The sequence below is a fragment of the Dryas octopetala genome, chromosome 3 (genome assembly GCF_963921425.1).
Source record: "Dryas octopetala chromosome 3, drDryOcto1.1, whole genome shotgun sequence".
Taxonomy (NCBI): domain Eukaryota; kingdom Viridiplantae; phylum Streptophyta; class Magnoliopsida; order Rosales; family Rosaceae; genus Dryas; species Dryas octopetala.
In genome coordinates this window covers 18,326,952-18,342,625 of record NC_141368.1, presented here as the reverse complement: position 1 = coordinate 18,342,625, position 15,674 = coordinate 18,326,952, and the positions used below count along the sequence as shown (strand labels likewise).

General features: G+C 36.6%; 1 protein-coding gene across 1 annotated transcript; it reads left to right on the top strand.

The window, feature by feature from the left end:
* The first annotated feature begins 3,130 nt into the window (after positions 1–3,130).
* Positions 3,131–7,499, top strand: LOC147291530 (TMV resistance protein N-like). The gene is made up of 5 exons (XM_086237009.1): positions 3,131–3,654; positions 4,085–5,186; positions 5,353–5,628; positions 5,730–6,623; positions 6,729–7,499. The coding sequence occupies exons 1-5, from the start codon at positions 3,131–3,133 to the stop codon at positions 7,302–7,304; spliced, it is 3,372 nt and encodes a 1,123-aa protein (XP_086093135.1). The 3' UTR covers positions 7,305–7,499.
* The last annotated feature ends 8,175 nt before the right edge of the window (positions 7,500–15,674 follow it).

Sequence of the window (15,674 nt, the reverse complement as noted above, 5' to 3'; positions counted from 1 at the left end):
AGACATGGTGTCAAGCTCTCCACCACCCCCGACGCCCACACCCATGGAGCGTTAAGCGAGCTACTCTAGGAACCGGAGGGGACCTAGGGGGCGGGCACATGACTTCCGGAGGGCGGTCATGTGTCTCCGTGGGACAGGAGGTCCCACGGACAGTACAAGCGAGCGGGAGTGCTTGTATTGCGCTGGGCGCGCGCACACGAGGCTACAAGGGGAATTTCCTTATGCCGCGCCGTATGCACATCACGCCAACTAGATGTGAACTCCCGGAGACTTCATGGTGCACATTGGCCATGTAGTACTCAACGAGGGCATCGGCTTGGGTTCGGCCATGCAACATAGATGATGCTAGCAGGCACGGGAAGGGCGACCCCGTGCCAAAGAGAGAAAGCTAACGTGGGGCATCGGAGAAGAGTTGCTCACTCGGGTGGCATGCATGCAAGTTGGCTTGCATGTTCAACTCGAGGAAAGGACTATGGGCGCGAGCTAGCCCTTAGTGCCATGACAAATGAGACGTGGGAACAAAGTATGACCCGACATGTGAGAATGGAATGCCGGCGTCATAAGAACCTATCGATCGGGCGAGTGTCTTGGCTGAGAACCTTGACACAAGGAAGCAATCGTATAGTCGCTACGAGCGAGACTCAGGATGAGTAGTTCTTGTTGGCAAACCTTAAGGAGGCAACGAATGGGTCGAAATCTTGAAAAGAGCAAAGAGAAAGGATGGCTGGCCTTGATTCAGAGGAATCTTGGCGCCGCACGGGCAAATTCCGCTGCGTAAAAAGTGAGCCCGTGACACCTAGCATAGAGGTAGAAAATAGAGAGGCTTGGTAGTAGAAGGGGCTTCACAGTCTAGCTTTGAGAGCTAAAGGTTGGGAAAAAAATGCTGTTTTCATTTTGCAACAGGGGTTTAATCTGGTGTCATAGGAACTGAACAAAACGTTGAACTTCAATTGTATATATGCTGTTTTGGGAAGTTTAGGCAAGACCCACTAGCATAATCTTTATACCCTACCAAAAGAGCCAAGTCCACACGAACTGTATCAGATAACATAAGATGTGGAATCAGAGCAGTGGCTCCATTTACTTAAATGTTTGATGTGTAAGAAGACTTATTCTAAGGCTTCAAAAAATGTTTTATTAGTGCTATGCTTAAATGTTTGGGATATGGAAGTAATTGGACCTTCCTCTCTTGTGGTGCTAAAAATTGTTACTAGAAGTTCATGTTCTGGAGGCTGTTACTCATTGACCATCCTTGAAGTGATCACGTAAAGAAAAAGTTTCATTCACTATTGAATGCTTAATGAATAATATTGATAATTATAGGCATGATACATGCAATAAGGGTGCCCTTTTATTGTATACTTAATTATAAGCATGATACATGCAATAAGGGTGCCCTTTTATTGTATACTTAATTATAGGCATGATACATGCAATAAGGCTGCCTTTTTATTGTATACTTAATTATAGGCATGATACATGCAATAAGGGTGCCCTTTTAAGACCGATAAATTAAAAGGGGTGGGACGGGGCTGAGTGGGGGAGAACTGTGTGGGGAAAGGGGAGTTGGTGGAGGAAGTGCTGGTTTTATTTTTTTATTTTTTTTTTTATTATTATTTTTTTTTCAGTTTTCAGTTTTTTTCAAAAATATATATAATGGTGCGTTTGGATGAAGTAATTTGAAACTATTAAGAAATTCACAAATGACGGAATTAAAAATGACGTGATTTAAAATTCTAGAATTTGTAAATTATCTTGTTTGGATAAATGTAATCATAATAGAATTTAAATACGAAATTTATAATAATTTTATAAAAGAGTGATGGTGATGGTGGCAATAATAAAAATGATTCTTGTGGTGAGTTGACGATGGTAGTAGGGGTGATGGCCCACGAGCGGTGGGAGAAATGGTGATGGCAAAAATTGGGGTATTGGAGGTGGTGGCAACTGCGACATTGGCGGCGGTGGTGGTGGCGACGGCGACGGCGGTGGCGATGGTGGTGGTGATGGCACTGGTGATGGAGGGAATGGCGGCGATGTCAGTGTCGATGGTGGTGGTGTCAGTGGCAGCGACGGTGGCGGTGGTGGTGGCGACGGCGACGTGGGTGACACGTGGTCTATTTTTAACGAAAAATGTAACGGAATTTACAAATTGTCCCACAATAATACAAACTTTAAATATGTATCCTACATTAATACAAATTCAAACGTGTATTCTAAAATAGGATTGACGTACGTGTCCTTTTTGAAAAAAATATCCTTATTTATATTGTCCTCATAACCAGACCCTAAACCCAAGCCTACTACAGGTACGTATGTGCATGGTAACCAAGTATAATTAAAGACCACTAGTTGTGGTGACAACAAAATATATGAATATAAATACAGACAACAAATCACCATAATAATAGTGAGGAGCAGGTGGTGGTGAAAAAGTAAACGCTCTCCCATATACAATGATATTGTCAAAATTAAAATTTGAGAGGGTAGGGTGACCTTGAGGTACCCCAAGGGGTGACCCAAGTATTGTTCCAATGAAATATACAATGAAAGCGTGTTGCAAAGAAAAAGACATATCACTGTGCACCGAAAGTTCCTCACCATTGACTTTATTGCTCTTATGAGTGAATAAAGCACGGATAATATTTGGATCACTCTTAGGGGGTATTTCAAGGTCACCCCATCCCCTCAAATTTCAATTTTGGCAATGTCGATGCATGATCAGAACCGTTCATTTTTTAGATAACCAATTAAAGATCATCTCTGTAAAAAATCAAATCAATCGGAAATCGTTTGATTATATAACTGTTGTCAATTAAGTAAAAAAAATTGATGGTTTTCAATTAAAGAGTGATTTTTTGACCAAACCGTTGATTTTTTCTATTTAATCAACAATAATTATATAACCAAACGATTTCCGATTGACTTAATTTTTTACAGAGATGATCTATAATAGGTGATCTAAAAAATAAACGGTTCCGATCATACGCCGGCATTACCAAAATTGCAATTTTGGAGAGAGGGGTGACCTTGGGGTACCCCCAGGGGGTGACCCAAGTAGTGTCCATAAAGCACGAGCCCTGATACCATCTCTTTGAGGCTAACTGCAGGTGTGTGATAAACAAACAAAATGGATCTTATCACCAATCGAGGACTCTCTAAATCTTCCTCTTCTTCTTCTTCTTCTTTCACTCACTCACGGACGCACGATGTCTTTTTGAGTTTTAGAGGTGAGGATACACGCACAAATTTCATAGATCATTTGTACAATGCTTTGATCCGCAAAGGAATTACCACCTTCATTGATAATGAGCTTAAAAGAGGGGAAGAAATATCAACTGAGCTTCTCCAAGCAATTGAAGAGTCGAGGATTTCTATCATTGTATTCTCTAAAAACTATGCATCATCGAGGTGGTGCTTGGATGAACTTGTTCACATCCTTCAATGCAAAGAATCCAAGCAACAAATGGTTAGGCCAGTTTTTTACAAGGTGGATCCCTCCCATGTACGAGATCAAACCAAAACAAGTAGTTTTGGTGACGCATTTGCTACTCATGAATGCAAATACAAAGACAGCATGGAGAAGGTGCCCAAATGGAAAGCAGCTCTTACAGAAGCAGCAAATTTGTCTGGATGGTGTTTCAAGAAGGGGGAGTATATTTCTAACCATTATATTTCTTTTCAAGCCTTTCATTTTATTTACATAAAAACAATGGTTTCCAAAACAATGGTTTGACTAAGCACACATAATAACTACTTAATTTTTAATTATTATATTTTGAAAATTTTAACTTAACGAAGTTGTAGATCATATATGTAGGGGAAGAATTAGTTTATCAGACTTCAAATCAAGCATAAATTTTTAGGTTTATTTACTTATTTGTTTTAGTATAATCCTATTCATCCCGTTCTAGAACAAGGTAGCTAGCATTTATTTATTTTTTCTTTTTGCTGCCTTTTGAGACTTTTGAGCCTCTATAAGAAGATAGTTTTATTTTCTGTTAATCCAGTAACATTCTCTCTTTTTACGTATCTTAGAAAAATGTTGAATCATTAAATATATCATGTGTTTTTTAACTGGTAGGTATGAATCTAAATTTATCAATGAGATTGTTGAGGAGATATCAATCAAACTACTAAACCGGACATATTTGAATGTTCCTGAGTACCTCGTTGGTATACAGTCTTGTGTAGAAGATGTGGATGAGCTTCTAGGTGTTGGAGGAAATGGTTGTTCTATGGTTGGAATATGGGGGACAGCCGGAATAGGCAAGACAACGATTGCTAAAAGTGTTTATAATTCAATTGCCCATAAGTTTGAAAGTAGTTGTTTTTTAAGAGATGTTGGAAAAAATGCAATGGAACATGGAGGCTTAACCCAACTACAAGAGACTCTTCTTGGGGAGATTCTAGGGGGCAAAAGCTGGAAATTGGTAAATGTTGATAAAGGAATCAGTGTTATACGGCAACGACTGAGCCATCAAAAGGTTCTCTTAATTCTTGATGACGTGAATCAATTGGACCAGTTAAATAACTTAGCCGGAGCTACTGATTGGTTTGGTGAGGGCAGCAGAGTTATCATAACGACAAAAAATAGAGGATTGCTAACACGTCATGGAATTGAGTTAATATATGAGGTCAAGAAATTAGATGACCAAAAAGCCCTTGAGCTTTTCAGTATGATTGCCTTCAAAAAAAACGAACCTCCATATGATTATTTGGAGCTTTCAAGACGTGCAATAGACTATGCTCAACATCTTCCATTAGCTCTAACACTTTTGGGTTCTCATCTACATAATGAAAGCATAGAACATTGGCAAGCTACATTAGATTGTTACGAAGCAGGTCCTTATCACGATATACAAAAGATACTCAGAATAAGTTATGATGCTTTGACATATCGTGTGCAACAAGTTTTCCTTGACATTGCATGTTTCTTCAAGGGTGAAGATAAGGACTATGTGATACAAGTACTAAGAAGTCACAACCTCAAGTTCCCTGAGGAGTGCATTCAAACACTCGTACAAAACGCCCTCATAACAATTGAACAAAATAGGATTTTGATGCATGACTTGCTAGAACAAATGGGTAAGGATATTGTTTACGGAGAATCTCCAACAGAGCCTGGGGAACGTAGCAGGTTGTGGTTTCATGGCGATGTGGAGCATGTTCTAACGGAAAATACAGTAAGTAGAATATTTGTTCTTATATTCAATTCGACATGAAAATCCTTATATAACATGCATATAATTTGCTTATCAAAATCATAGAGAATTAAAAGCTTAGAGCAGTATTTACATTTTCATTTGACAAAGGACTTGGTTTGTTAATACCACTTCTTTTCCATACTAGGGATCAAAGAAAGTTAAAGGCATCATGTTGAAGTTGCCCAAACCAGATGAGATACACTTAAATGCAAAAAGCTTCATAGGGATGAAAAATCTTGAATTTTTTATAAACCGTAATGCATGCCTTTCTGGAGACATTGATTATCTCCCCAACAAGTTGAGGTTCATTGATTGGGATGGATATCATTTACAATATTTGCCATCCAATTTTTGTCCAAAGGAACTACTTGTGTTCAAAATGCCTCGCAGTCGAATCACGCAACTCGGGGTGGGATTTAAGGTACTTTAAATTATTTCCAACTGTTATCATTTTAAAGAGTTTTTTTTTTTTTTTAAGTTTTTACTTTAATAATTTTTTCCCTTTTGTTTATTGTCTCCCAGAATTTGACAATGCTAACATCTCTGAATCTTGGAGTATGTTCATTCTTAACAAAAATCCCTGACTTGTCCGGAATCCCAAACATAGAGTACTTGGATCTAAGGCATTGTACAAGTTTGGTTGAGGTTGATGATTCTCTTGGATTCCTAGATAAACTTATTGGATTGGATTTGGGGGGATGCTCTAACCTTACGGTATTTCCAACAAGAATTAGCTTGAAATCGCTGAGATGGTTTTTGCTTACAAACTGTATAAGCCTTGAGACTTTACCAGAAATGGACAACATGGAATCCCTAAGAGAATTGGAACTTGACTGCTGCGGTATAAGAGAATTGCCTTCATCAATTGCATATCTCACTGGGCTTAAAAGATTAAGCGCAAGAGATTGTGAGAACCTTACAAATATATCATTGAGCAGATTTGGAAATAATAAAGTGAACTTGGAAGGTTCATCGAGTGGCAAATCACTAACGCTTCCAACAAACTCAAGCATTTCATGTCACAATGATTTGTTCAGACAGTCGATTTCGATGCGAAGATATGTATCAAATATTGACTACATTATGAGTCTTGAATGTTGGCCCACATCGATATCACTTGATCTAACAGGAAACAATTTTGTTAGTCTTCCTGTAGACATTAGCAAATTTGTCAATTTGGAAAGCCTTTTCTTGAATGATTGCAAGAGGCTTCGAGAAATTCCACAGCTTCCACCAAAAGTAAGATTGGTTTCGGTAGCTAATTGCAAGGCATTGGAAAAGTTTCCAAAACTGTCAAGCCTATTTGAATGTAATGAATCACAGGGGCTTGAGCTGATCATTTTGACTAATTCCAACAGAGTATGTGCAAATCATGGCTGTGACGTGGCAAAGATGGAAAAACTTTTACTGAATCAGGTCCTTTGTCTCTGTCTCTCTGTCTCTTTCTCTATCTCTCTCTATATGTATACATTATATATGATGGTTAATTATTATGATGATTGTTGTAGCTATATATTGCAGGTATCTTCTCCATTTCAAATTATTCTTCCTGGCAATGAAGTTCCAAACTGGTTCGGTTGTCGAAAGAATCTCAATTTTATACCTGAAACTCTTTTACCAGATGGCTATGAGGAAGTTAATATTTGTGAACTTTCTATCGAAATTCCTGGAGATTTAGAGTGGCAGAAGTCAGGATTGGCTGTGTGTGTTGCTTATGAAATATTCAAGCAAAGTAATATTAATCATAATGTGGTTTTTTATTTTGAAGTCAAATTTCGCATCAATGGAAAAGAAACAGGTGCAGTGTTGATGTGGCCTTGTCGAATAGATTCAGAGTCAACTCATGTGTGGCTCAACTATATTCCACTATACAATAAACCCGATGAGGAAGGTGGAGTGTGTCAAGTTGCATTTTACCTTCCTTTGTACTCACCGTCTGTGTTGGTTAGAAGCTGTGGGGTCCACCTAATATGCAACCAAGACCAAGTTGGTGACGTCCTTGATGGTCATCATCAAGAGCACTGTCGTCTTTCCTTGTCCCGAAAACGGAAGCATATTGAAGATCCACAGCCATCCACTGATCTTACATTGATATGATTCAGCGTGTTGCATATTAGTTTTGTTTTCTTTTTATATTGGGGATGGCATGTGCAATTACTGTATTTGTAGTGTTGTGGAGAATCTATATATTATCAATTGGTTCCTCATCAGTACGGCCATACTCACTCCCATTGTCTTCATTGGTATACGCTGGTGTTTCATCAAATGTGGGCGCTGATGGTAATATTTTAAAAATTGAATAATACGACATTTTGTAGTGATCATATATGTACTTTTATACTTAAATTTTATCAATATTTTGCTATGCATCTCTGTATCTGTTCTACAATTCTTATATGAGGTTTTTAGATAAAAGCCCATTTTAGGAATGAAATATTGGATTTAACCCAAAGATTTTTGTCTTTGGATTTTAATCCATTTTTTATTTTTGTATGTCCATTTTGCCCCTTGCTATAAATAATGGAAATCCCTAATTTTAGACATTTATTACTCATAATTTTGAATTTCACTGTTTTTATTTCCATAAATTTGATGACACCTGCATCTAATTCAAAAAAAAAATCGTTAACAAATATGAAGGTCAACATATAAAAACCTAAATATCATTAACATGTTAAACACCCAATATTTATATAACTTACCTACTATATAGAGGAAAAATTGAAACAAACTTTTACTTTGGGTAACCAAAAAAAAAAAAAAAAGAGAATAAAAAAGAAAAATATAAAACACAAATAAGAATAAGAAAATACCTAACTTAGAGGTTGAGGTTGAAAAGAAGAAACCTTTAATTGTGAGCACTGTAGAAGAGGATGTTTATGGAGATAAGTAAAAGGGAAGAAGACGAGAACAAGATGATGCAGGAGCTACAATTGCACGTTGGTTTAAAAAGACAATGGCTGACTTAGCCTTTGGGTTAAAACAAGGATTGGGGCATCTCCTTTTTCACCTTTTGGGCTGTTCAAACTAAAAAGAAATGGACCTTATGTTTGGATCTAAAATAACTATTTACACAAAGTGAAAATAACACAATTTAAAATTCGTTAACAATAGCTCGGGTCTTGGAAAAAATCACCGAAAAATCATACGGACTCATCTCAGTGAGTATTAATTATCTAAGGGGTCAAAATATTATTTTTGACTTCAAGACTATTTTTTAAAATCACAACTTCTTTAAATAAATTATCAAAATCTCATAATAAACTTCAAATAAAATATAAAAAATTTACGGGGTCTCACATCAGGGGTGAGGGTGGATTGGCTAGATTTTTTTTTTATTTTAGAGTTTTATTTGGATTTTATTTTTATTTTTTAAGATATTCTATAACATGAATTGACAATAGAACCCTTTAAGTTAACAAAAAAATTGACAGAAATGGATGGCATGTGCCACATTGGCACATATTGATAACTTCATGTGGTAAATTGACAAGAAAAAAAGTTTTGGTAGTACGGGAGCACACCTCCTATAGTCCAGGTGGTATTTGGGTAAAAAAGCCTATATTGTTATAAAATAAAGAGAAATGTAGAGAAAACATAAGAGAGAATTGGGGAGGAATCAGAGTATATTTCTTATTCACATAAGGCCTCTATTTATAGGCTCTTGGATGACCTGGGATAAACCCTTAAGGTCTCCTATTTTACAATAAATTGGACTCCTCTTAATTATCTATACAATTGCTCTAGATAATACAGGAGATAAATATTGAACATGATAATGGACAGCCACATAATTAATGATATTTACAACACTCCCCCTTGGATGTCCATTGAATATGACAATTGCCTCATTAAAAACCTTATTAGCCAAAACCCTATGGGAAAAAGACTAGCTAAGGAAAAGAGTACAATCTTTATGTGTTTCTGATAACTACGATGTGCGCGCGACACTGCCTCATTAAAACCTTGTCAGGAAAAACCCAATGGGACAAAAACCTTGGACGAAGGAAAAAGAGTACAATGCTTGATGGCACGCTTTCCCTGATGCTGATAAATTTCTCCAATCAGTGAAGGTTGCCTCGTTAAAGTCTTGTTTGAAAAACCCAATGGGACAAAACCAAAGCAAAGGAAAAAGAGTGCAACTTTTGCAATATCACTGACACTATGTTGAATGCTTTTTGCCTCATTAAAACCTTGCTAGGAAAAACCCGATGGGACAAAAAAACCTAGTCGAAGGGAAAAGAGTACAATACGCAAAATGGTTGGATGCTCCCCCTGATAATAACAAGCTTTAATTTGACTAGCTCAATATTAATCCAACAAATATTCATATGCCATCTTCTAGATAATGAAGTTTGGCAATGCTTGTATGAACATGACTTCTAGACTTTCAAGGGATATATGTTTGTTATCATATGACAATCAACAATGCTATATTCGGTCTAATGCATTGTGCTATATTGAATAAAGGCACCAATTACACTAAGATATGGTGCTTCTGGACCAAAGATCTTTCTTCCATCTTCCTTAGGAAGTAAGTAATCATTCTCAGTGCCAATAAACCGAACAACCGTAGGGCATATGAATTTCACGTGTAAAGTACTCGATTTGCAGCTCGAGACACTATTTTCATTTCCCAAGGTCATTCATTTCAAATCCAATATTCAAGCATTCAATAATTATATGAGCTCTTCAGAAGCCTCAATTAATTCATAATATGTTGGAACAATTTCCGAATTCAGGTTCTAATCAAAGTACTCAATAAGGCAATTTTGGCCATATTCATAGTGTTAAGGTTGAGTACATACTTTGAGCTTCAGGCTCTCTCAATCCTTCAAGGATTTGCTTCAAGCACATAATATTTCATGGCACTTTCAATTTGAGATTTGACTTAGTAATTTGCTTTATATTTTGTAGGAAATCGCTTCTGGCGATATGCTTCAGGCATTTCATATTCTTTAAAGGTTTTCTCTATATGCAATGAATACATTAAATTTACCAAATTTGTTAAAATGCGATTGTGACAGGACCGCTCCCGGATTCCATCCTGAAACCCGGAGAGGGGTCCTGCGGGATCCAAAATCAAGGAAAATCCTAACGAAAATTTGGTAGAACCTCCCTTGAAAATGGACTAACCCAAAATTTTCAAAAAAACCTGTAAAAACACTTCTAAAACAGCAACCACCTCTACCACAACCAAAAAGGGGTCTCGGACCCTACAAATACAAAATAGTTCTTATAATTTAATTATGGTTATCAGAGCCCCTACTTCTATTACAACAAATTTACAGTTAAAGTAAACCGGAACTTTCAAAGTGGAAGCGATGCCTACAAGATCCGAGTAAGGAAAAATGGTTGTTATGCCTCGACGTGATTAGCTCGACCTCCACCAAAGCTACTACCTGGGGGGGGGGAGAAATTTAGACAAAAATAGAGAAAAGGTGAGAAAACTCAGTGAGTGGGCAAGTCAGAAAACGAAACATAAAATTATATTATCTTTTAAAAGTCATAAAATAAAAACCTTTAAGACCTTACAATCGCTATTTGAAATCCCCCAACTTTAAAACTATCTTCAAAATCTATTCTCAAACGTCAAAGGAACTATTTATATACATGATAGAAGCGTTAAACAAGTAAGAAGTCTTTCCTTAACATTTTCTGAGTAAAACTATTCCTTAGCACCATATTTAAGAATCCAAATTAATATAAGTATTCCTTATATACTCAAACCCGTAACTGCAGACAATGTCCTGGCCACAATCCCGCGCACGGGCAGGCTTAAATCCTGGCCACAATCTCGTATAGAGAGGTCACTCCATACGAGCAGGCTCGTATCCTGGCCACAATCTCGTACAGAGGGGTCACTCCGTACGTGCAGGCTCAAGTCCTGGCCACAATCTCGTACGGAGGGGTCACTCCGCACGAGCAGGCTCAAATCCTGGCCACAATCTCGTACGGAGGGGTCACTCCGTACAAGCAGGCTCGTATCCTGGGCACAATCCCGTGCATTTAACACAGGCAGGCTCGACCGGTCAATACATGCATTTATACATCAGTTTTTAAAAACTCTTTTCACAATTCCCTTTAACAACCCAACCCATCAAACATGTGTCTTCCCTCAAATCACAACATTTCAATTTTCAAAGTCATTAGTCTCAACCAGAATATCATTTGAAGAAGATTTAAATAAGAATTCTCAATTCAAATCCACCATTAAATCAATGAAATCAAAATCATCTAGAAACATAAACATTTATAAACAAAGTCCACTCACAAGTTGGGAAATCTAGTTTCGATCCTCCGCCGGATCGTCACGAGCCACGGTCGCCTCGCCAATTTCTTGATCGGAGCTCGAAGGTGGCCGGAATCGGCAAGAGAAACCGGCAGCGGGGCTAGCTCTCTCCGGCGATTTCCTGCGCACAGGGGTGGCGGGCCGGCGATGGGAGGCACGGAGGAGGATGGCCGGCTCACGGGGGTCACAACGGTGGCCTCGTACCGCTGGGACAGTGGCCGGGAGCTGTCCTCCGGTGGTGGTCCTGCGCGCACAAAGGGAAAGAGAGAGGAGAGAGTGTCGGAGAGAGAGGGAGAGAGGGAGAGAGGGAGAGAGAGAGAGAGAGAGAGAGAACTCGAGGGGAGGGTGGTCAGCGTCTGGGTGCTCGTCGGAGGTCGAGGTCAGCAGTGGCTGGCCGGCGATGGTGGCCGAGAGGGGAGGGTGTGTGCGCGGGGAGGAAGCTTTGAGAGAGAGAGAGAGAGAGAGAGAGAGAGAGAGAGAGAGAGTGTGTGTAGCCCGTGAGAGGGGAGAGAGAAAACTGAAAACAATTTCAGTTTTTGGGTTTTTAAAACTTAGCCCGAGCAAAATTACAAATTTGCCCCTCACTTCAAAAGCCCGTAACTCACAAACCGAAACTCAAATTGACGCACAGTTCGCGTCTATGGACTCGTGGGTTCAAGATCTTTCCAATGTGTCAAAAGTAAAAATCAAAAGCCACCTAGTTTTAAAAGTCAACTTTGGGTCAAGCCCAATTTAAAAGAAAATTAAAAATTAACCCAAAACCCTTTTTATTTCTCAATTAAATTCCCAAATTATTTAGAATAAAAACTTGAAAAGATATGAGTCTCTCAAATCCATTTACCGCTATGCCTCTACATGGCCAAAACGAATAAAAATTAAAATTTCTCCTCAATTTTGGGTCGGGTCATTACAGGTTGCATCTATAACAGGAGAATATATAACTACAATCCCATGTTTATTTAGAGAAACCTTGTGCCATTATAAATAGTGATTTCATTCACTTTATTTCAAACACTTTATAACCTTTAGGGTTCACATCTTTGGTGTTTTAACTATAGGTTCTCATTATTCCACGTTTATAATGATGTTCAATTTTACTGGAATTGCCTCTTTCTAGTTTGGCCAATCATTTAATTTTGTCGACATTTATAGTAAACGTGGTTCCACATTATTATAGCCCATGATGATTTTTAGTAGCTACTATAAACAAAATATATCATCATTATATCAACGATCTCACAATTCTCATTTGCATGCATTAGATATAAATTGATATATCTTAGTAATTGGTACACATGCCTCTTCAGGGGCTTTTATAGTCTTTTCAGAGACTGTCATCTCTTCTAGGATGATTTGTGTACAGAATGTGGATCTTTAAATTTAATTAATTGGGCTTGTGTGGACCATTTCATATACTCTTCACTTCTAGGAAGCTAAACTTTGGAACCTATAGATTTGTCACGCTTCAGCTGTGCAATAAACCATTTTTTGCCAAATTGATGGACTATCATGTTAGGACATCAATCCATGTTGGCATATATAAAACTTCTATATGTGACTTTGCAATTTCGTTGTATATATATGCATCTAGCTTTCAAATAAATGCATTCGCTAGATTTGCATTATCATTCATATCTCATTCACATATTGAATGAAATAAAAAACACTAGTATATGCATATTATGCTATTTCACGCCGTTCTTAAGGAACGGTCATTTCTCCCCGTAACGGCGCGAAAATTTTCATAAGTGCATATATAAAAATCAATAGAGTGAGTGGTTATACAAACTCAATTGCTTATATAACTTCAGGTTATATAAAGACAAAACATAACCAGGTTTGCAATGCACATGTAGGTATATGAAACTTCTGGTTTCAAATAATTCTTCAGCATCTAATTTCAAGTTATAATAAGAATCAATAAATTAATTATGAACAACTATGAACATATATGCTAATATGTTCTAAATTGAAGCTATGAAACTTTCAAGTTCATTAAAAGCCATGAAACTTCAAGTTTCTATACAAAATATAAGCAGAACTTCGGGTTCTTAAATCTTGTTAAAGTATAGAACTATAAGCTCATATGAATAAAAGCTTTCTACTTAATCTAAACTTAATCAAGAACTTCAGGTTCATAAGGAAAATTATGGAGTTAGGAAAAATTTAAGTTCTAAATCGTGGAATGATATATCAAAGAACTTCTGGTTCAATTTGATTCTATAACATAGAGCATGAAAATCAAGGAACTTCAGGTTCTGACTTGATTAAGTAATGCACAATGAACAACAAATTTTAATCAATCATAAGGACATTAGGTTCTATCACATCTCAGTTTTCATCCACTTCTGATAAAGAAACAAAAAGTCAAAGAACTTCAAGTTCTTATTTGACTGTTTAATGTAGAACTACATGTTCTGATCCTATTTTCCATGAACTTCAAATTTCTCATATTTTAAGTAAAACCAAGGAATAAGGAACATCACATTGTATGCGTTAGAATATCAATTTCTTTATAAGTTTGATCTCTCCATTCCGTGATAGAAGGCATAAATATAGTATAGATCGAAGATTTAACTTCAGGTTCTATTTAAAGAAAATGATATAGCCAACGAATAATATGTTCCCATGTATTCTCAAAACCTCAAATTTGGAGTAGGTTAGAACTTCGGGTTCTAAATATTTGCTCCTCAAAAGTCATAATATGAACATCATATCCACATTAGCATATTTCTGAAACTTCAAGTTCCAGAATCAAAACATGGGCATAAATTTTATTTAAAACTTCCGAGTCTAAAATGTTCGAGCTTTGAACTTCAAGTTCATTTGTAGACTTCAAGTCTATACTATGTTAGAACTTCTGGTTCTTAACAAGATTCATATATTTTGAACTTCATGCCAAAATAATTTGCTCAAAACTTCAAGGTTAATTGAGGCTATAGTAATTAGAATTTCAAGTTCAAAATTATATCTATTCTCGAAGCTTCAGGTTCAATGTTTAGGACAACAGGTCCATAAAAAGAATAATGCATAGTTAAGAATTAAAATAACGAAATAAATAGAGTGATTAAATTAAAGCAGAAATTGTAAAACATTGCATTAAAATAGACTATGGAAACTTATGGTTCCAATCAAATGAATCAACAAACTTCAGATCATGATTTATATATAGAGATTGAGAAACTTCAGGTTCTCATTTAGTTACACGATTGGATAAAGATTGAAGAACTTCGAGTCTTCATTATATATAATAAAAACAAGACACTTCAAGATTATGATTTGATCACATGATAAGAACCAAAGAATTTAGGGTCCTCATAAAAATGGAAGAACTTCAAATCTTCGTATGATTAAATGATTAATCAAAATTAAGGAGCTTCAGGTCCTAATATAATATATATGTGATAATCGTCGTGTATATCATATATAAAGCAAAATCGAGTGCTCAACAATATTAAGACCTCAATGATCGAATATGTCATATTTGCACTATCATCGAACGTGTACTTCATTCCATATTGTTCCAATATTGACCAATCATCATGAAACTTCAGGTTTTGATTAAGTCACGAAACTTCAGGTTTCAATTGGATCGTATGATACGGAACTTTAGGCCCTAATCTCATTTATGTATGAATAATCATATATTCAGTGCATAATAATATAGAACGGGTAGTGAAACATAAACATAATTAAAATAATACTGACATTAAAATTGCATAAGAAAATTCATATAATATAATCATATTAATTATGAAACTTCAGGTTCATAATATTATAATCCATAAACTGTAGATCATCAATTTTGATATATTCGAAACTTCAGGTTCGAAATTTTTGGTACCCATTTTCAAAATGGGTATTGGAAACATAAGACCTTTGTATGGATCAAGGAACTTGGTCCTTGTATAATAAGTAATAAGGAACTTCGGGTCCTTATCTTATTTAATTGTATAACAATTGAGTCATTTTGCACTCATTTGAGTGTATAAGAATTGAGTCACACTTAATTCTCATGAAGTGAGGCACCTTTGGTTCTCATGAAGTGAGACACCGACCTTTTGCTCTCATGAAGTGAGGCATAAAATTTGGGGCTCAAAGGCGCTTATACAATTTATAAGAATTGAGAAACTTCTGGTCCTCAATTAATTGAAGAGAATTAAGGAATTTCTGGC

Excerpts from the sequence above, each read along its gene's own strand:
- LOC147291530 (XM_086237009.1), top strand. The coding sequence starts at position 3,131 with ATGGATCTTATCACCAATCGAGGACTCTCTAAATCTTCCTCTTCTTCT. Across the intron at positions 5,187-5,352 it reads ATGTTCTAACGGAAAATACA|GGATCAAAGAAAGTTAAAGG; the intron begins GTAAGTAGAATA and ends TTTCCATACTAG. Across the intron at positions 6,624-6,728 it reads AAAAACTTTTACTGAATCAG|GTATCTTCTCCATTTCAAAT; the intron begins GTCCTTTGTCTC and ends TATATATTGCAG.